Genomic DNA, 21,293 nt, shown 5'->3' on the forward strand with positions numbered 1-21,293 from the left:
GAAGTTCTGGTGTAAACCAAAACATGTGGGGGGGAAGCAATCTTATTGGCGAATTATGTGTTGAACATGATACCCAATAAGAAAAAGGATGTAACGCCTTACGAATTATGGACGGGAAAGAAACCACCATATAAATCCTTGAGAGTGTGGGGGTCTCTAGCTAAGTTGGTGGTCACACCGCCTAAGCGCCTACTAATAGGACCCAAAACAGTGGATTGTGTATTTATAGGATACACTCCTCCCTATGGTCCATATCGATATGTGTTGAACATGATACCCAATAAGAAAACGGATGTAACGCCTTACGAATTATGGACGGGAAAGAAACCACCATATAAATCCTTGAAAGTGTTGGGGTATCTAGCTAAGGTGGTGGTCACACCGCCTAAGCGCCTACTAATAGGACCCAAAATAATGGATTGTGTATTTATAGGATACACTCGTCCTTATGGTCCATATCGCTTTCTTATGCATGATTCTAAGAACCCTGGAATATGCAATGGCACCATAATAGAATCTAAGGATGCATCATGGTTTGAACATATGTTCCCATGCTTAGATAAAAGTGAACCGAGTTCTTCTAGACGGGTTGAGAAAATTGTTCCCGAGGGTGAAGTTGAAAACGATGAACCTCGAGAACAATCTAAGACTGAGGAAGTTGAAATCAGGAAAAGTAAACGGCAAAGGACTGAAAAATCTTTTGGCCCTGAGTTTCTTACCTATATGGTAGAAGATGAACCTCAAACGTACCAACAGGCGGTGCATTCCTCAGAAGGACCTCAGTCGCGGGAGGCAATCAAAAGTGAGATAGACTCTATCTTACAAAACCATAGTTGGGAACTAGTGGATCTTCCTTAAGGATGTAAACCACTAGGATATCCATGGATCTTCAAGAAGAAGATGAAACCAGATGGAACCATCGACATGCACAAAGCAAGGTTGGTGATCAAAGGATATATACAACGAGAAGGTTTAGATTACTTTGATACATATTCGCCAGTTACGCGAATAACATCCATCGGGTTGGTGCTTGCCATTGCCGCCATTAGAAATTTGGAAGTTCACCAAATGGATGTGAAAACAGCTTTCTTGAATGGAATCCTAGAGGAAGAAATCTACATGGAGCAACCCGAAGGCTTCACAACTATTGGGAAAGAAAAGAAAGTGTGTAAACTTGTAAAATCCTTGTCTGGATTAAAACAAGCTCCAAAACAATGGCACCAAAAGTTTGATCATGTCATGCTTGATGGTGGGTTCAAAATCAATGAATGTGACAAATGTGTGTATGTGAAGGACACATCTGATGGATATGTAATTTTGTGTCTATATGTAGATGATATGCTCATTGCTGGAAGTGATGACAAAATCTTAAAATCTACAAAAAACATGCTAAAAGCAAGATTTGACATGAAAGACATGGGTCTTGCAGATGTGATTTTGGGGGTCAAAATCACGCGAACCCAAAGTGGACTTGTTTTAAGTCAATCCCACTATGTGGACAAAATTCTTGAGAAGTTTAATGCAAATGACTCTAATGAAGCTAGAACTCTGCTTGACACAAGTCAACATCTAGCCAACAATTGAGGTGAACCCGTAAACGAGTTGGAATACTCAAGAATTATTGGTAGCTTGATGTATGTTATGAGTTGTGCTAGACCATACATAGCATATGCTGTGAGCAAGCTAAGTAGATACACGAGCAACCCAAGTTCAATGAATTGGAACTGTATCACTCGGTTGCTTCGCTACTTAAGATACACTCAGGAATACGTGTTGCATTATAACAGATATCCAGTAGTTATAGAAGGACATTGCGATGCAAATTGGATATCTGACAAGAATGATTCCAGAGCAACAAGTGGGTATGTATTCTCACTTGGAGGTGCTACTATATCGTGGAAATCGTCAAAACAAACGGTTATCGCTAGATCCACAATGGAATCAGAGTTCATCGCTTTAGATAAAGCAGGTGAAGAGGCAGAATGGCTACGGCAATTTTTTGAGGACATACCATGTCACACCCCGATTTCCACGTGTATCACCGGTGGGCCCGGTGGGGGATTACCGTGACGTAGTTGGCAACAATATAGTCAAACCACACAATTATATAAATGCACAGCGGAAGCTTAAAGATAATATATACTTCAACCTCTGGTTGTAATATCAAATGTATTACAGAAGTCGAATGTATCCACAGCGGATCAAAATAATAAAATATTGTTCATTCAGATACGGCATCGTGTTTGCGAGACTATTCGTGATGCTTAGGAAGCTAATACCAGCCAATTTCGTATAGTACCTGCAATTAATCTTTTTGGGGAAAATACGTCAGTTTACACTGGTAAATACATTCAACTGACACATTTGAAAATGTTTATTAAAATTGATTTGAATGCACAAGGCACAAACTCTTTTATAACTTGGGAAAATTATTAAAATCTTGCGAACGTTTTACATGTTCATTTATGCGTTCAGTAGCCCGGGTCGTGCCGGGTTAAAGATTTATAGACACACCACATTGCGTAAAACCGTAGTATAAAAACCAACGGCTACGTCTTTTAATTAATGTCGACAATGTATACCGGGTGTACGCCTACACCGGGATGTCGATGGTCGTGGTCATTTCGTAAAATGATGCCAAGGATATCCGGGACAACGGTCATTAAACCCCCAAAGGCTTTTAAGAAACAAAACTGTTTAAATGAGCCGATCATATTATTCAATTAACCACCTAAGCGATGGAAAATATAATGCTCAATCAAGCGGTATTAATATACCGTAACCCAAGCCCGTATAGGGGAAATAAGTTAAAAGTATTTACCTTTGCAAGTATTATTCCTTAATTTGATTAAATCACCGATAGCTTTTACTGGGCTCCTAATCTGGAACGAAGGTTTTAATTAACCTCTTAGAATCCTAACGGGTCTTTATATCGGCCGTAGCCTAGACCGGTTGGTTCCGGAATATATGTATGGTTTAATCGCGCGAAAAGGCGAAAACCGAGAATGGAATGTGATTCTGCCCCAAACAAGTTCAGAGACTTGTTTTATATGGGTTCAAGGTTCACACTCTGGATTTTGGGGTCCAAATAATATAATTTGACCCGTATTGGCTATTTTATGAAAACTAGTTTTATAAGCCGTATCGTGCGCGCAATAGGCGAAACGGTTAACCATGAGAGTCTTACGCTTATTTCCTAAGTCAATATGCCTTAAAGAGGTTGTGGTATCAGTAGGATACCTTCCGTGATGCCCGTAACGAGTTTAAGTTAATATTATGCCCCGTAGGGGCTTTTCGGTCATTTTAAAGACTTTTAAAGGGCTTTTCGAGTTCTACAGGAAATCTGAGTTTCCTGAACAGTTTATAAAGTCTAAAATACTTTATTTATTATTTAAAATCAGTAGCAACTGGAATCGGGTCAAAAGACCTTGTAGAACTCAAGTTTTGGCCGAAAAGGGCATATTCGGTATTTACCGAACCGTAGCCATAACCGCAGGTTATGAGCAAGGTAAAAATTATTAAAAATCTTTAAAATTCCAAAAATATTATTTTATAATAGTGGGTAAAAGTTTTGGTGACGAAATCTTGGTTTAGATGGGTGTTATGCTAATTGCGCCGTTTATTACAAAAGTTTACTTTAATCGCGCTATTTAGCATAACTCTCATTCTAGACCTCGGATTGACGTGAAACTTTAAGGACATGCTTATAATTTAATAAGCAAGGTTATAGTCCGTTCACGTGTCCGAAATACTCGTTTTATTTTTAAAAGGCCGTTACGGTCAACTTTTAGGCGATTAACGGAAATGCGTAAAAGACTCGGACAATTCATGAACCGATCACAGAGGTCTATACCATCATGTAACCTGGTCCTAAGAGAGTCATAAGGCATATCTATACCTTACTAAAACAGGTCAGAACTGAAGTCAAAGCAAAAGTCAAACTTTTGCGTCATTCGGCTCCGAACCGGGTCTATATAGCAAATGGTCGATTCAAACGAGCGTAAACAAGTTTATATACTTAATATCATGTTTTATGAGTGTCAAAACAGGTTTCATAACATATACATTACAGATTATGTATAAAACGGCAAAATAGCTTTCTGTTGACTTTTTAAGTGCACGTTTGACTCGACATTTGACATAGTTAGAGTGGTGATCAGAGGGAACCCTTTTAGGGGTTTATTACCCACATAAATACCAACTCAAAACTACTTTTGATCCGACAATTCACTGGGCCATTTGTGAATTATCGTTATGACAACCGTTAGTTACGACGGTTGAGTTTATAAGCTAAATCTAAGGAAATATAAGACCAAAATGGATTTGAACGACTTACAGAAGTTGTATCTTGCTTAGAGAGCAGAGAAGAAATGCTTGGGAGCTTTAGAATGATCAGTAGGTGAGTGTTTGAGTTGTGTGAATGTTATGAGCCAAATGTGGCTATTTATAGTGCAACAAAGCCCTCAAGATCATCACACAACACTCTACACTGATCATGGATGATGGGCAGGTGTCCCATAGAGCTATGGGTCGAGTAGGGGGTGCCCATGCTTCATTAATTGGTGTTTTGATCGTTCACAAGCTCAAAAGGCATAAGAATACAAGGTTTCTGCATCTGGGAGTCCCACGCGACCCGCATGGAGAATCCATGCTGCTTTTACGCGGGCCGCCTGAGATTCAAATTTCAGGCGAGTAAAAGAGGTGGCTCGCGGCCCGCCTCAACTTAAGCCTAATCCTTACGCGGGTCGCGAGAGGTTAAAATTTTAGGTTTTTAAAATCTTTTGTAATGATTACGAAATCCTGATAATTAATAACGAAATCTTTCGTAATGATTTACCTGACCTTTCGGGTTTGAAGGGGTAACTTTGCGGTTTGGCCCTCGGTTAATTACGACTAAGGACCTCGTGTTATTTACCCGCGTTGTTAAGTCCCCGGTTAGTTTATTAATTATTCAGAAAGCCTTAACTTTCATTATTGACGCTTTTAACCCTTCTTATACGAATTCGATTATAACTTTCTCGTTTTAAAACGGAACTTCGCGGAATTTATACAATATGTTCTAGTGAGCGTATAATACTGTTACAAAGCCTCGGGAGCGTTAAAGGGTCACTCAGAGGTATTATTAAACATGTTGACACAGTTAACCCCTGTAGCTTGTAATCTCTCACTTTCTTCCGCGTTTCGCTTCCGTACGATCCATGATTTATTCGTTTGAAGGTACAAGCATCATTTAGGGTTACAATACAGTATATTTACCCTTTGTTGACATTTATAACCCTCGAATTTACATACCTTCAAGGTTTGTCAAAATTAGTCCTTTATTTAATATCAATGCCACGTGTAAACTAATGACACGTGTTAACACATTATTGGACACAAAAAATTCGAGGTGTTACATCCTCACCCCCTTAAAATAAATCTCGACCCGAGATTTACTCAAATAAATAGGGGTACTTTTCTTTCATTGTGGCTTCTACTTCCCACGTATATTCGGGACCTCTACGAGCATCCCATTTGACCTTTACAATCGGTACGTGCTTTCTTCGAAGCTTCTTCACCTGTCGATCTTCAATCGACAAAGGTTTTTCTACGAACTTTAAGCTCTCATCTATATGCACATCTGTGTGTGGGATCACCAATGATTCATCGGCGAAGCACTTTTTGAGATTGCAGATGTGGAACACATTGTGAATTCCATTGAGCTCTTCAGGCAAGTTCAACTTATAGGCAACCGATCCGACACGTTCAATGACCTCAAAAGGTCCTATGTATCTCGGACTCAGTTTGCCTTTCTTGCCGAAACGCATCACCCCCTTCCAGGGTGACACCTTAAGCAATACCTTTTCACCCACTTCGAAGTGAAAATCCTTACGCTTTGGATCAGCGTAGCTCTTCTGCCTATCGCAGGCAGCCTTGAGACGTTCCCGAATCTGGACAATCTTGTCCGTTGTCTGGAAAACTATCTCTGGTCCCGATAATTGGACCTCTCCTACTTCCGCCCAACAAACAGGCGATCTACATTTCCTACCGTATAATGCCTCGAAAGGCGCAGCCTTTATGCTGGTATGGTAGCTATTATTGTCGGAGAACTCGATTAGGGGTAGATTCTTATCCCAGTTACCACCTAAATCGATCGCACACGCACGAAGCATGTCTTCTAACGTTTGAATGGTACGCTCACTCTGACCGTCCGTCTGTGGATGGTAAGCCGTACTGAAGTTCAAACGTGTGCCCAAAGATTGCTGGAAACTCTTCCAGAAGTGAGACGTGTATCTAGTATCCCTGTCGGAGATAATAGACACAGGTATGCCGTGTAAGGCTACAATCTTATCAACATAAAGTTGGGCTAACATATCGGAGCTATACGTCTCCTTGATGGGTAGAAAATGAGCTGATTTAGTCAGCCTATCGACTATGACCCATATTGTATCGTTTCCTTTCCTGGTTTTGGGTAACTTGGTTATGAAGTCCATAGTTACGCATTCCCACTTCCACTCGGGAAGCTCAGGCTGTTGTAGCAAGCCAGACGGCTTTTGGTGCTCGGCTTTGACTTGAGCACAAGTCAAGCACTTTGCTACATGGGCGGCCACAGACTTTTTCAAGCCTATCCACCAATAGTTCGCCTTTAAATCTTGATACATCTTGTCTGCACCAGGATGGACAGAATATTTGGAACTATGGGCTTCCTGGAGGATAACATCTCGTAGTCCTCCATAAATCGGAACCCATATACGTCCGTTCAGTCTAAGGATTCCATCCTTGCTAAGAGTCAACTGCTCCTCAGTTACTCCTAACTTTTCATTAGGATAATTAGCTTCCAACACAGCCTCTCGCTGTGCAGCTAATATCCTCTCAATCAAATTGTTCTTGACTTCAATGCTCTTGGCATTGATTCGAATAGGTTTTACCTTTTCTTTCCTGCTCAAGGCATCAGCGACTACATTCGCCTTGCCGGGATGGTACCTGATCTCGCAATCATAATCATTCAATGTTTCCATCCAGCGGCGTTGCCTCATGTTCAGCTCCTTCTGATTGAATAGGTGCTGAAGGCTTTTATGATCAGAATAAATCACAAATTTAATACCATAAAGGTAATGCCTCCACAATTTCAGTGCAAATACAACGGCACCCAACTCCAAATCATGGGTGGTGTAATTCTTTTCGTGCACCTTTAATTGTCGTGAAGCGTAGGCAATAACCTTGCCCTTCTACATAAGCACACATCCCATGCCTGTGTGTGATGCATCGCAGTAAACTACGAATTCTTCTGTACCTTCAGGTAAGGTCAACACAGGTGCGTTGCTCAGCTTTTGCTTCAGGATTTCGAAGGATTCTTGCTGCTTTGGACCCCAAATGAACTTTTCTTTCTTCTTGGTTAGGGAAGTCAAGGGCGCAGCAATCCTAGAAAAATTCTCAATAAACCTCCTGTAGTATCCTGCTAACCCCAGGAAACTACAAATTTCGGTAGGCGTCTTTGGCTCTTGCCAGTTCATGACTGCCTCTACCTTAGCGGGATCCACTTGGATACCACGTTCACTTACAACGTGACCTAAAAACTGAACCTCTCGTAGCCAGAATTCACATTTCGAGAATTTGGCGTAGAGTTTCTCACGCTGTAGTAATTCGAGAATGCAACGGAGGTGCTTCTCGTGGTCAGCTTGGCTTTTGGAATATATAAGAATATCGTCGATGAAGACGATGACAAATTTGTCCAAATACGGCTTGCAGACGCGATTCATGAGATCCATGAACGCAGCCGGTGCATTTGTGAGCCCAAAAGGCATCACTAGGAACTCGTAATGACCATAGCGAGTCCTAAATGCGGTCTTATGTACATCTTCATCTCTGACCCTTAGCTGATGATAGCCCGACCTCAAGTCGATTTTTGAGAAGTAGCTTGCTCCTTGAAGCTGATCGAACAGATCGTCGATCCTTGGTAAAGGATATCTATTCTTGATGGTAACTTTGTTCAGCTCACGGTAATCGATGCACAACCGCATCGATCCGTCCTTCTTCTTTACAAATAGGACAGGTGCTCCCAGGGAGACGAACTAGGTCTGATAAAACCTTTTGCCAATAGTTCATCCAACTGGGTCCTTAGTTCCTTCATTTCCGTCGGAGCTAGCCTGTAGGGTGCTCTCGCTATGGGAGCTGCTCCAGGTATGATATCTATTCTGAATTCCACCTGTCTATCTGGTGGCAATCCAGGTAGTTCTTCAGGAAAAACCTCGGGATATTCAGAAATGACAGGAAGATCCTCGATCTTCGGCTTAGGTTCTTCAATTATCACCTGAGCCATGTAAATTACACAGCCTCTGTTCAAACATCTAGAAGCTTTGAGCATAGATACGTCCTCGGGTAATCCGTACTGCGTATCTCCTCGAATGGTAAGTGATTCACCACTCGGAGTCTTTAGCACTATATGCCTTTTGCCGCAAATGATTTGGGCCTGATTACGGGATAACCAGTCCATGCCTAGAACAATGTCGAAACCCGCTAGTTTGAAGGGAAGTAGAGATAGGGGAAAAGAATGGTTCTTAATGGACATTTCACATCCCTCTAGCACAGTGGAGACGGTTTCTATCGTGCCGTCTGCTAACTCTACCTCGTATTTCATATCTAGGGTTTTGATCGGCATGTTCAATAGTTTACAAAACTTTTGGTCTACAAAGGACTTATCAGCGCCAGAATCGAAAAGTACTCTTGCAAATATATTATTTACGAGAAAAGTACCTGTAAGCACATTGTCGTTCTGTACTGCCTCCTTTGCATCCATGCGGAAGACTCTAGCATTAGTCTTCTTTGTCTCCTCCGGTTTCCTGGCATTCTTAGGGCAGTTGCTCTTGATATGCCCCTTTTCATTGCAACCGAAGCAGGTTGCGTCCTTGATTTTCTTACAATCCACCGTCTTATGATCCTTGGACTTGCATAGTCCACAGGAGGAAGTCTTTGCCTGCGACTGTGAATTCGACGCAAACCTACATTTCCCAGAGTGGGGTTTCTTGCAGATTTTGCAATTGGGTCTTTCACCAGCCTGCCCATCCTTCTTCGTCTCCGACCCTCTTTTGCCATCACCGTTTCCACGGTGCTTCTTCCCAGACCTTCGTGAGGTATCATCCTCACGTTTCCTCTTCTCAGCCTCCTTGCTCCTTAGCGTCCTCAGACGGACAACATCTAAAGTGAGAGACAAGGAGAGGTCAGTAACTGACCTGAAGGTCGTCGGCCGAGAGGCCTTCACGCTAGCCTTTATCGCAGGCTCCAAGCCCCCAATGAAACGGGCGATTCTTCTAGACTCTGGTGTCACAAGGTACGGAACCAGGCGAGACATCGTATTGAAGCTCGTCAAATAAGCCTGGCAGTCCAGGTTCGTCATCACCAGTGACACAAAGTCAGCCTCGATCTTCTCAACCTCATGCTGAGGGCAGTAGTTTTCCTTAATAAGAGCAATAAATTCCTCCCATGTCATCTTGTATAAAGCAGACTTACCTGATGCCTGCACCAATGCCCTCCACCATGCCAGGGCCTCGCCCTTAAATGACTGGGACACAAACTTCACCACATCCTTCTCTGCGCACCCACTGATGTCCACAATAGTGTCCATCTCATCTAGCCAGGTGATACAATCAACATCACCTTTCTCCCCCGTAAATTCCCGGGGCTTACAAGATACAAAATACTTGTAGGTGCAACCCTTGGCACCAGATGCATCAGTGTACTCTCGTTCACGACGAATACTATTTTCATCTGACGAGTGATTGTCGTCATCCTTCTTGGGTTGAGAGGGTGGTTTGGAGTGTGTCTTTGGTTTGGAGAGTGGTTTTGTTACAGATCTGCTATGAGACTCAGTGTATTGACGATCAAGAGCTGCCTGGACAGCATTGTCAATTAGAGCCTTTAGCTGTGCGCCTGTCAGATGCACTGGCGCATTGTCGTAGTCATCTTCATTTGTATGGCTGTTCTCTCCATTGGGATCCGCCATTGTAACTTGAATCTGTTACAGAAGATAACAAAATTTTATTCAGGAGATTATTATATAATTGTCTTTTATGACAATTTGTCAACCATGGTAACAGAGACCATATTTGGTTATCTTATTACTCACTTAGTTTTAGGATTCGAATACATCCTATTTTAGCTATAACAATAATATTGGCGGCATAAAGCCTAATCACGAGGATGTTTTATACTATTAGCCGAGATTTCAGAGAATCAAAGGCATAGAGATTTGAACCGTAGTTCTTTTATCTCTTTCTGACAGGGAGTCATAGGCCACCACTGCCCTTTTGTCTTTATACGACAATTATTACGGCCCATAGGCACTACACCTCTAATGGATGTTTTAATATGGTTGGCCCATAGGCACCAGCTTACTAATGGATGTTTTAATAAGATTGGCCCGTAGGCACTACATCACTAATGGATGTTTAAATAAGATTGATCACCTTCATTGGTGATTTAACCCACGATTTATAAATCATTTAGTTGGGTTTTGAAATCCTTAAAGGATTATTGTATAAGAATGACGTGCGTGATTTTAACGAATCACATCTGCCATGATTGTTAACACGCTTGCAGCGGTTAACAGGGAATCTGAATCTTTGAACTAAGTCCTACCATTTTGGTCGGATCTTAAAAGACACCAGGCTAGGTTTCACTCGTAAGATTCTTTATTTAGGCAGATCAATTTAAAAGGAATGGTTTTGATTTATTTCATACATATTAGAACAAAACTCATAACATACATTCCATAATCTCAAATACAATCACATATTGCCCTAAATGGGTCTTTCAAATAGTACATACCTCCATAGAGATTTTAAAATAAGTGAGAAGTCCACGCAGGGACTAACATAAAATAAGTGTCCATGTAAGGACTAAAAGATAAGTCCACGTAGGGACTGAAATACGATAAATGTCCACGCAGGGACTTCTTTCACAGTAGAAATTACATTAGTACAACTATTAAGGTTAGTGGTCACGTTTCTTCTTTTTGCCCTTTAGTAGATTCGCCAAGCCTTTGAGAAATCCTCGGTGGCTCTTTTTCTCTTCCTCGAACTCTCTCTCCACACGATCTAGTCGATGGAGTATCTCTTCCTGTTCAGGAGGAGAGAAACGTGGTTGTGGCGCTTGTTGCGGAATTGGAGGTCTGGGAGGTATTGGATACCCATGAGCTGAGTAGTCCGGAGCTCCCATGTTTCCATGTGCTCTGTCAGGGTAGCGTGCATTATATCTAGCCGACACCACATACGGGTGGCGCTCATAATTGTAGTTGTAATGTGCCTGAGATGGTTCGAACGGGTTGTAAGCCGTTGGACCCGTGTAAGCAGGTATGGGTTGGTCGTACCCAAATGGTGGCGAGTTTGGTGCAGCTGGTGCGGAGTTCGCCTCCTGTATAGGATTTGAAGGTCCTTCTTCTTGTAGTGGCGGATAGTGGCTACTACTAGAGTGTCGAGGGGTGCTGAAGTGGATACCCCCTCCTCCTTGTGTGGACATACGAGCATTTGTCCTCCTACGCCTTGGCGGATCAGGCATTACTGGTTGCGCCGGTGGCGGAGGTGGTGGCGTAACTGCCACAAAGCGTGAATCCTCAGAGGGATCCTGTGGATGTCGCGGTTGTTGTGATGTCTGTTGAGGTGGTGTGTAGTACCACTCATGTCGGTCGAACAACGCTTGGAAACTATCTGGCCCCTGATAGGGTGTGCCATGGAAGGATGACCCATCAGAGACTTCTATCGGATGCGTGGGCGTACCACGAGCAGGTTCTGTTGGATCAGTATCTTCATCCATATGGTCTTCGGAGAAGTGATCTTGTGGCCCTAGTGGAACAAAGCCCGAAGGTTCCTGTATGTAGTCAGCTGGATTAAACTGACCTATGAAGTATGGAGTAGGGTCGTCGTAATTTCGGTGTGATACCGAACGTTGTAGAGGTATGAAGGAAGGTTGTGGGTTGTTGGGATCATTCTCTGAATTTGGCCCAAAGGAGTGCCGGTATGATGGCGTCGAGCTGTGCGAGGTGGAATGCCTCGCGGGTTCGTAAAGGTCTCTTCGTCGTTGTGGTTCTTCGCTCCTTGTCATTGAAGGAGGTCTTGTACCTGACGGTCCAGCTTCGTGATCGTGATGTGTCACGATATCTCCTCTGCCTCTTCTTCCCCTTCCTCTTCCTCGAAATATAACAGGTGGCATTTCCCTGCTCCAAAACTTATTAAAAATCGAAATGAAAATAAAGACAAAAAGGAGTATTAATCCGAATTTGTCCTAAGTTATTGTCTAGACTCAAGTATGTGCAATTGTGTCATTGAGATTAAACACAATAGGATAGTGTTTAATTCGCTCAACGTTGGCTCTGATACCAACCTGTCACACCCCGATTTCCACGTGTATCACCGGTGGGCCCGGTGGGGGATTACCGTGACGTAGTTGGCAACAATATAGTCAAACCACACAATTATATAAATGCACAACGGAAGCTTAAAGATAAATATATACTTCAACCTCTGGTTGTAATATCAAATGTATTACAGAAGTCGAATGTATCCACAACGGATCAAAATAATAAAATATTGTTCATTCAGATACGGCATCGAGTTTGCGAGACTATTCGTGATGCTTAGGAAGCTAATACCAGCCAATTTCGTATAGTACCTGCAATTAATCTTTTTGGGGAAAATACGTCAGTTTACACTGGTAAATACATTCAACTGACACATTTGAAAATGTTTATTAAAATTGATTTGAATGCACAAGGCACAAACTCTTTTATAACTTGGGAAAATTATTAAAATCTTGCGAACGTTTTACATGTTCTTTTATGCGTTCAGTAGCCCGGGTCGTGCCGGGTTAAAGATTTATAGACACACCACATTGCGTAAAACCGTAGTATAAAAACCAACGGCTACGTCTTTTAATTAATGTCGACAATGTATACCGGGTGTACGCCTACACCGGGATGTCGATGGTCGTGGTCATTTCGTAAAATGATGCCAAGGATATCCGGGACAACGGTCATTAAAGCCCCAAAGGCTTTTAAGAAACAAAACTATTTAAATGAGCCGATCATATTATTCAATTAACCACCTAAGCGATGGAAAATATAATGCTCAATCAAGCGGTATTAATATACCGTAACCCAAGCCCGTATAGGGGAAATAAGTTAAAAGTATTTACCTTTGCAAGTATTATTCCTTAATTTGATTAAATCACCGATAGCTTTTACTGGGCTCCTAATCTGGAACGAAGGTTTTAATTAACCTCTTAGAATCCTAACGGGTCTTTATATCGGCCGTAGCCTAGACCGGTTGGTTCCAGAATATATATATGGTTTAATCGCGCGAAAAGGCGAAAACCGAGAATGGAATGTGATTCTGCCCCAAACAAGTTCAGAGACTTGTTTTATATGGGTTCAAGGTTCACACTCTGGATTTTGGGGTCCAAATAATATAATTTGACCCGTATCGGCTATTTTATGAAAACTAGTTTTATAAGCCGTACCGTGCGCGCAATAGGTGAAACGGTTAACCATGAGAGTCTTACGCTTATTTCCTAAGTCAATATGCCTTAAAGAGGTTGTGGTATCAGTAGGATACCTTCCGTGATGCCCGTAACGAGTTTAAGTTAATATTATGCCCCGTAGGGGCTTTTCGGTCATTTTAAAGACTTTTAAAGGGCTTTTCGAGTTCTACAGGAAATCAGAGTTTCCCGAACAGTTTATCAAGTCTAAAATACTTTATTTATTATTTAAAATCAGTAGCAACTGGAATCGGGTCAAAAGACCTTGTAGAACTCAAGTTTTGGCCGAAAAGGGCATATTCGGTATTTACCGAACCGTAGCCATAACCGCAGGTTATGAGCAAGGTAAAAATTATTAAAAATATTTAAAATTCCAAAAATATTATTTTATAATAGTGGGTAAAAGTTTTGGTGATGAAATCTTGGTTTAGATGGGCGTTATGCTAATTGCGCCGTTTATTACAAAAGTTTACTTTAATCGCGCTATTTAGCATAACTCTCATTCTAGACCTCGGATTGACGTGAAACTTTAAGGACATGCTTATAATTTAATAAGCAAGGTTATAGTCCGTTCACGTGTCCGAAATACTCGTTTTATTTTTAAAAGGCCGTTACGGTCAACTTTTAGGCGATTAACGGAAATGCGTAAAAGACTCGGACAATTCATGAACCGATCCCAGAGGTCTATACCATCATGTAACCTGGTCCTAAGAGAGTCCTAAGGCATATCTATACCTTACTAAAACGGGTCAGAACTGAAGTCAAAGCAAAAGTCAAACTTTTGCGACATTCGGCTCCGAACCGGGTCAATATAGCAAATGGTCGATTCAAACGAGCGTAAACAAGTTTATATACTTAATATCATGTTTTATGAGTGTCAAAACAGGTTTCATAACATATACATTACAGATTATGTATAAAACGGCAAAATAGCTTTCTGTTGACTTTTTAAGTGCACGTTTGACTCGACATTTGACATAGTTAGAGTGGTGATCAGAGGGAACCCTTTTAGGGGTTTATTACCCACATAAATACCAACTCAAAACTACTTTTGATCCGACAATTCACTGGGCCATTTGTGAATTATCGTTATGACAACCGTTAGTTACGACGGTTGAGTTTATAAGCTAAATCTATGGAAATATAAGACCAAAATGGATTTGAACGACTTACAGAAGTTGTATCTTGCTTAGAGAGCAGAGAAGAAATGCTTGGGAGCTTTAGAATGATCAGTAGGTGAGTGTTTGAGTTGTGTGAATGTTAAAATGTGGCTATTTATAGTGCAACAAAGCCCTCAAGATCATCACACAACACTCTACACTGATCATGGATGATGGGCAGGTGTCCCATAGAGCTATGGGTCGAGTAGGGGGTGCCCATGCTTCATTAATTGGTGTTTTGATCGTTCACAAGCTCAAAAGGCATAAGAATACAAGGTTTCTGCATCTGGGAGTCCCACGCGACCCGCATGGAGAATCCATGCTGCTTTTACGCGGGCCGCCTGAGATTCAAATTTCAGGCGAGTAAAAGAGGTGGCTCGCAGCCCGCCTCAACTTAAGCCTAATCCTTACGCGGGTCGCGAGAGGTTAAAATTTCAGGTTTTTAAAATCTTTTGTAATGATTACGAAATCCTGATAATTAATAACGAAATCTTTCGTAACGATTTACCTGACCTTTCGGGTTTGAAGGGGTAACTTTGCGGTTTGGCCCTCGGTTAATTACGACTAAGGACCTCGTGTTATTTACCCGCGTTGTTAAGTCCCCGGTTAGTTTATTAATTATTCAGAAAGCCTTAACTTTCATTATTGACGCTTTTAACCCTTCTTATACGAATTCGATTATAACTTTCTCGTTTTAAAACGGAACTTCGCGGAATTTATACAATATGTTCTAGTGAGCGTATAATACTGTTACAAAGCCTCGGGAGCGTTAAAGGGTCACTCAGAGGTATTATTAAACATGTTGACACAGTTAACCCCTGTAGCTTGTAATCTCTCACTTTCTTCCGCGTTTCGCTTCCGTACGATCCATGATTTATTCGTTTGAAGGTACAAGCATCATTTAGGGTTACAATACAGTATATTTACCCTTTGTTGACATTTATAACCCTTGAATTTACATACCTTCAAGGTTTGTCAAAATTAGTCCTTTATTTAATATCAATGCCACGTGTAAACTAATGACACGTGTTAACACATTGTTGGACACAAAAATTCGAGGTGTTACATACCAAGATGGCCTAAGCCGGCATCGGCCATTTGTATACATTGTGATAGCCAATCGGCACTTGGCAGAGCTCGTAGCACAATTTATTACGGTAGGAACTGACATATCAGATGTAGACATAATACGATACGATAACTAATCTCTACAGAAATTATCACTGTTGACTATGTGAGGTCAAAGGATAATATTGCGGATCCGCTAACAAAAGGCCTAAGTAGAGAGTTAGTACAGAAGTCGTCCATGGGAATGGGACTTAAGCCCTTGAAAATATAAGTACATATGATGGAAACCTAACTCAGTAGACTGGAGATCCCAAGAGCTAAGTTCAATAGGAAAACCTAATTGTATGAATTAGTTAGGTCACTACGGGGGATAACCCTACGTATATATATATAAAGGAGTTTATTGCAAAGCTTAGTAAACTTCCTAGTCCATTCCTAAAAGTGACAAGTGTGAGGCTAAGCCTATGGCTTTTAATAATTCGACTAAGGTAACCATACATAGTGAATCACCTATGTAAGAGAGAAGTAGGGTCGCTTCGAAGGGTATTGTTGGGGCACAATACCTAATGGCTCTCACAGAACTAGGCATCATGTTCATGACCATAACGAACATAACTATGAGGACTTGACTTTGTCAGCGAGAGTCTTGTGTGAAGTGCATTGTCGTCTACACAAACGGCAAACGAGTTCAAAGACATCGAGTTCTACTCAGAGCTAGTGGGCTAAGTGCATTTCATGAGCGAAGGTTCAAAGGGTAACACCTACCTATCGTATGCAAAACTCAACTGCTGAAATCTAATTGGAATAATGTTGTTTCTGAGATCGACCTCCATTCATGTGGGGGATTGTTGGAAGTTTTGGTATGAATGGAAAGTATCAAGTGGTAAAACCACTTTGTCCCACAATGGAGTGGGAACAAAAAGATAGGCTATTTATAAGGTGAAACCTTAATGAAGCCTTTGAAGTCTTATGACATGTTTTACCACAAGTCCTACCCGCACAGGGGGGGTGCAAAAAACGGAACCGGAATTAGTTGAACTCGCGTATGCCCACACATCCTGCGGACACGAATGTAGCTCCGAAAAGTTAGGCTCACGGGAGACAGTTTTTGCACTCGAGACTGACTAATTATTTTTATTAATTAGTCTTTAAAACTAAAATGGTTGGTCTTATTAATGGGTTTTTAACTAAAATGATTTTCAGTTTTAATGAGAATCATTATTCAGTTTCGAAACCGCTAAGCCATTATGTGAGTTAATTCTCTGCAGTGATGAGGCATCAGTTTCGAAACCGATGAGCCATTAATTCTCTGCAATGATGAGGCCAGAATCAGTTATGATATGTGCCTATAAAACCCAATGCAGACAACCTGTTTAGACACACCTCAACAAATTCTCTTCTCTCATTCTCAGCTTCTGCAACACAGCTCCTTTTTCTTTTCAGGCAAGTGTTCAAGTCCGGCAGTGCGCTGTTGCTGCTTCGAACAGGCGTACCCTGGGAATAGACGACGAATTTGTCTAAGGGAATTGCGTCAAACACAAGACCGGTTCTCATTAACTGTTTCTTTATTTCTGTTTTGATTATTTTGCAGCTCTTTCAGTAGCAGTTCTGTCACAGCCCCCGATCCCTAGTTCCCGGGAACGGGCGGCCGTGAGCCAGTTTCGGTGGTATCATGTTTATTTATCCAATTTTGGCAGTGGAAATTTTCATCAGGACCGTAGTTAGGAAATATTTAATCAGAGTAAACCACCATGTTTTATAACATTAGACATATTGGGAAAAACCCAAGTTTTCAATATACACATTTTATAGGAATAAATCCTATTTATTTAATAAAAATATCCATTTTATTCTTAGGTAACTTTATTGCCACTTTTCCAAGCCTCCAGTGCTATCCAGCTGGCTTCTATTTGGCTTTCACATTTTGTTACCTGAAACGCGTTTTAAAAACATTTTGTCAGTGGGAAATACTGGTGAGTGAATCCCATTTTAATCAGATTTAAATAAAAAGTAATTTCACAGTGAACAGTATTGAGGGCGATCCCGCAATTACATTTGTTTCCAAGTTATATCAATTATCACCCGTTGGTACTGTCGAAACCCGACTTGTGGAAATGTTACTCCTTAACCAGGTTGTAACCAATTTTGTATACAAAACCCCAACATACCCACGATAATTGTATTCTTACAAATACTCAATAACTGTTATTCGCATAGAAAGGTATTTAAGGTTTTGTAAAAACAGTTAACAAAAAGTGGATCAACTCACATTGCTGTCTTAGGTTATTCTTTAGAGTTTCCTGGTGAATATCTATAAATTACACAAATGCACGTGTGTTAGTATAATAACCCATTTTAACATTAGTAATACCCTCCCCGAGACGGCATTCCAACGACTACGTCGGGCAGAACCACGACAGCCGTTACGGAACCCTAGATCAATCGGGCAGCGTATCTAATACGTCTCCAGGGGTTATAATACTTACATCGTAGCAGAACCTCGCTATTTTAGGGGGGTATAATGCCCGGGTATAATAACGCCACTACAGAAATTTAGAAAGAAAGAAAGGAAATGAACGAGCAGACTGAAGGCCCGTTGCCCTCTTTATATAGGGCTGTAATCGCGTCTCCACGCGGCCCGCGTGAAGAACAGGCCAAGCTTACGCGGCCCGCGTCAACGCTGGGTCAACGCGTAGCTTGGCTGGGTCAGCGTATAGACTTGCCGTGTGTTAGGCCACGTGGCCGCACCGGTCTTTGCCAGATTTTAGGACGCTCGCGGCCCGCATGAACTTAAACGGAACCATACGCGGCCCGCATGAACTAAAGATTTCAGCGGAGTCCATTTACATATTAATGCGGCCCGCCTTAGGTTGAGGTGAGGTCATACGCGGCCCGCCTCAACTTAAGATTTAGGGTTTTTAATTTATTTTAGAGTAAACTTCCGTTTTGCTCCCTGTGGTTTGGTCAGTTTAACGGTTTTGCCCCAAACCTTTCAAAATAGCCATTTTGCTCCCTGATCTTTGAAGGAAATCTCCAGTTTGCTCCCCGCCCCTTAACCTCATCCATTTGTGCTGTTAACTTATGTCACATGCAAATCACCTGAGGGGCATTTTAGTCTTTTCCTATAATTAATTATTTATTAATTTATATATATATATATATATATATATATATATATATATATATAGGGTAAGGTTCATGCGAGAACCACCTTATTGCGAGAACCGCGAGAACCAATGTGAACACAACCTAAAATAGCTAAAAAAAACCCTAAAAAAAACCTAACCCCCACCCCCCAAAAACCTAAACCCCCCCCCCCCCTAAAAAAAAACCCAACCTCCCCCCCCCCCCCAAACCTAACCCCCCCCCCCAAAGCTAAAATGCTAAAAACTAAACCCCCAAAAAACCTAAAAAATCTAAAAAAAATCTAAAAATTTTTTTTTATTTTTTTTACTTTTTTTTACTTTTTTTTATGTTCAAATCGCTACTTTTAGTAGCTAAAAAAATTTTTTTTTTTTTTTAAAATTTAAAATTTTTTTTTTTTTTGGATACTAAAAGTAGCGATTTTTATATAAAAAATAGTAAAAAAATAAAAAAAAAATTTGGGTGTTTTTTAGATTTTTTTAGATATTACTGTTTGTGTTCACACTGGTTCTCACGGTTCTCGCAATAAAGGGTGGTTCCTAACGGATCTTTGTCCAATATATATATATATATATATATATATATATATATATATATATATATATATATATATAAACTAGAAAATCATTCAAACATTTCAACCCAATTATCAACCCCAAAAACACGTATACACTCACAATCATCATTCCATTTCATCTCTCTCAACCCCAATTTCGTCCTAAATTCCTCACACCACCGTCACTGCACGACCACCATCCACCTCCGGCACCACCACCACCACTCACCAACCACCTCTCCACACCCCCCTAACCCATTCCCCCAAACCAATTCCACCCAATTCTTATGCTAGGGTTTCAAAATGAACAATTTCGACCAAACTCAGGCTCCAAATCAATCAACGAATCAGTCAACGGGTCGCACATATCAAGCGATACGTTCACATGTCGTGTCTCTCTCTATCTCTAACTTCTGTAATGTCCACCACCGCCGCCGCCATGAGACACCACCACTGGAATTGATGATTACAGAACAGATCGAAGTAGTGTTGGTGGAATCCACCTGCTGCCCGTAAACTCCGACTTATCTTGTCGCCGGTTCAAAAAGTGCCTGTTGGACCATCGCCATCCGCCGCTAATATCAGCAAACTAGGTAAACTTCGTCTTCAATCTTCAAACTGGAACATAAACCGGTTTAGATCTGAAAAGGGGTAAGGGGCGGCGGCTAGGGTTTCCACACGAACCACGTTGATGATGACGATGGGGGTTGTGTGGGGGGTGTTGGAAGTGAAGGTTGATGGTGGTGGTGTGGGGATTCGATCTGCAATGGTGGTGTGACACAATACCGAACGGAGACGGTTGTGATGGTGGGCGGCAGGTGATGGTGGTTGTGGGTGGTGTCAGCAGGTGGTGGTTAGTGGTTATTGGTGGGTAGGTTGATGGTGAGACTGATTTACGGAGCATATCAGAGAAAGAAGATTCTGTATATTTGTTTTATTGGTGGGTAGGTTGAAGGCCGAAGGTGGTGGTGATGGTGGCAGTGGCAGTGGTCGGGTGGTGGTTAGAGATGGAAGGATGAGAGAGTGTAGAGAGAGATAAGAGAGAGGGTAAAGAGAAACAAAAGATCAGGGGTTTTGATGATGAAGATGATGATGATGTTATATATTATATATAATATAATCTTTTATTTGTAGTTTTACTAAAATACCCCTACTTTTATACTTGAAGTTACCAAAATACCCTTTTAGATAACAGACAATTTAACTGAGTTAGAGCTGAGGAGCAAACTAGAGATTTCCTTCAAAGATCAGGGAGCAAAATGGCTATTTTGAAAGGTTTGGGGCAAAACCGTTAAACTGACCAAACCACAGGGAGCAAAACGGAAGTTTACTCTTTATTTTATGTATTATGTTCTACTTTGGGCTCGGTTTTCACAAACGGGGTGCATATAAAGACATGTTGATATATTTCAAGATATATTAGGGTGTCAAAATTATTATGAGGGTGTTGGTTTTACCGAGGGTTGTTATATCCTCCCCACCTTGTTTTAGAGCTCGTCCTCGAGATCTACTGAAACAAGTGTGGATATTTCTTTTGCATTTTTGATTCAAGCTCCCATGTGTATTCAGGTCCTCTTTTGGAGTCCCACTTTACTTTGACCAGAACTAATCTCTTATGCTTGAGATTCTTAATTTTCCTATCTTCAATTTGTAGAGGCTTCTCTACAAACTTGAGTTGTTCATTAACTTCTATATCTTTAAAAGGTACTACAAGTGATTCATCAGCTAGGCACTTTTTGAGATTAGATACATGAAATACATCATGTATTCCTGCCATTTCCTCTGGCAGTTGTAGCTGATAGGCTACAGGTCCTACTCTTTTAAAAATCTTGAAAGGTCCAATATACCTGGGACTTAAC

General features: G+C 41.2%; 1 protein-coding gene across 1 annotated transcript in view; it reads left to right on the plus strand.

Annotated features, from left to right (window-relative positions):
• The first annotated feature begins 1,713 nt into the window (after positions 1-1,713).
• The window catches only part of LOC110895114, a 34,195-nt gene continuing 14,615 nt past the window's right edge, over positions 1,714-21,293 (plus strand). Inside the window, exon 1 of the mRNA XM_022142685.1 lies at positions 1,714-1,991. Within this exon, the coding sequence (XP_021998377.1) occupies positions 1,714-1,991 (278 nt within the window). The remainder of the gene's footprint in view (positions 1,992-21,293) is intronic.

The sequence above is a fragment of the Helianthus annuus genome, chromosome 6 (genome assembly GCF_002127325.2).
Source record: "Helianthus annuus cultivar XRQ/B chromosome 6, HanXRQr2.0-SUNRISE, whole genome shotgun sequence".
Lineage (NCBI taxonomy): Eukaryota > Viridiplantae > Streptophyta > Magnoliopsida > Asterales > Asteraceae > Helianthus > Helianthus annuus.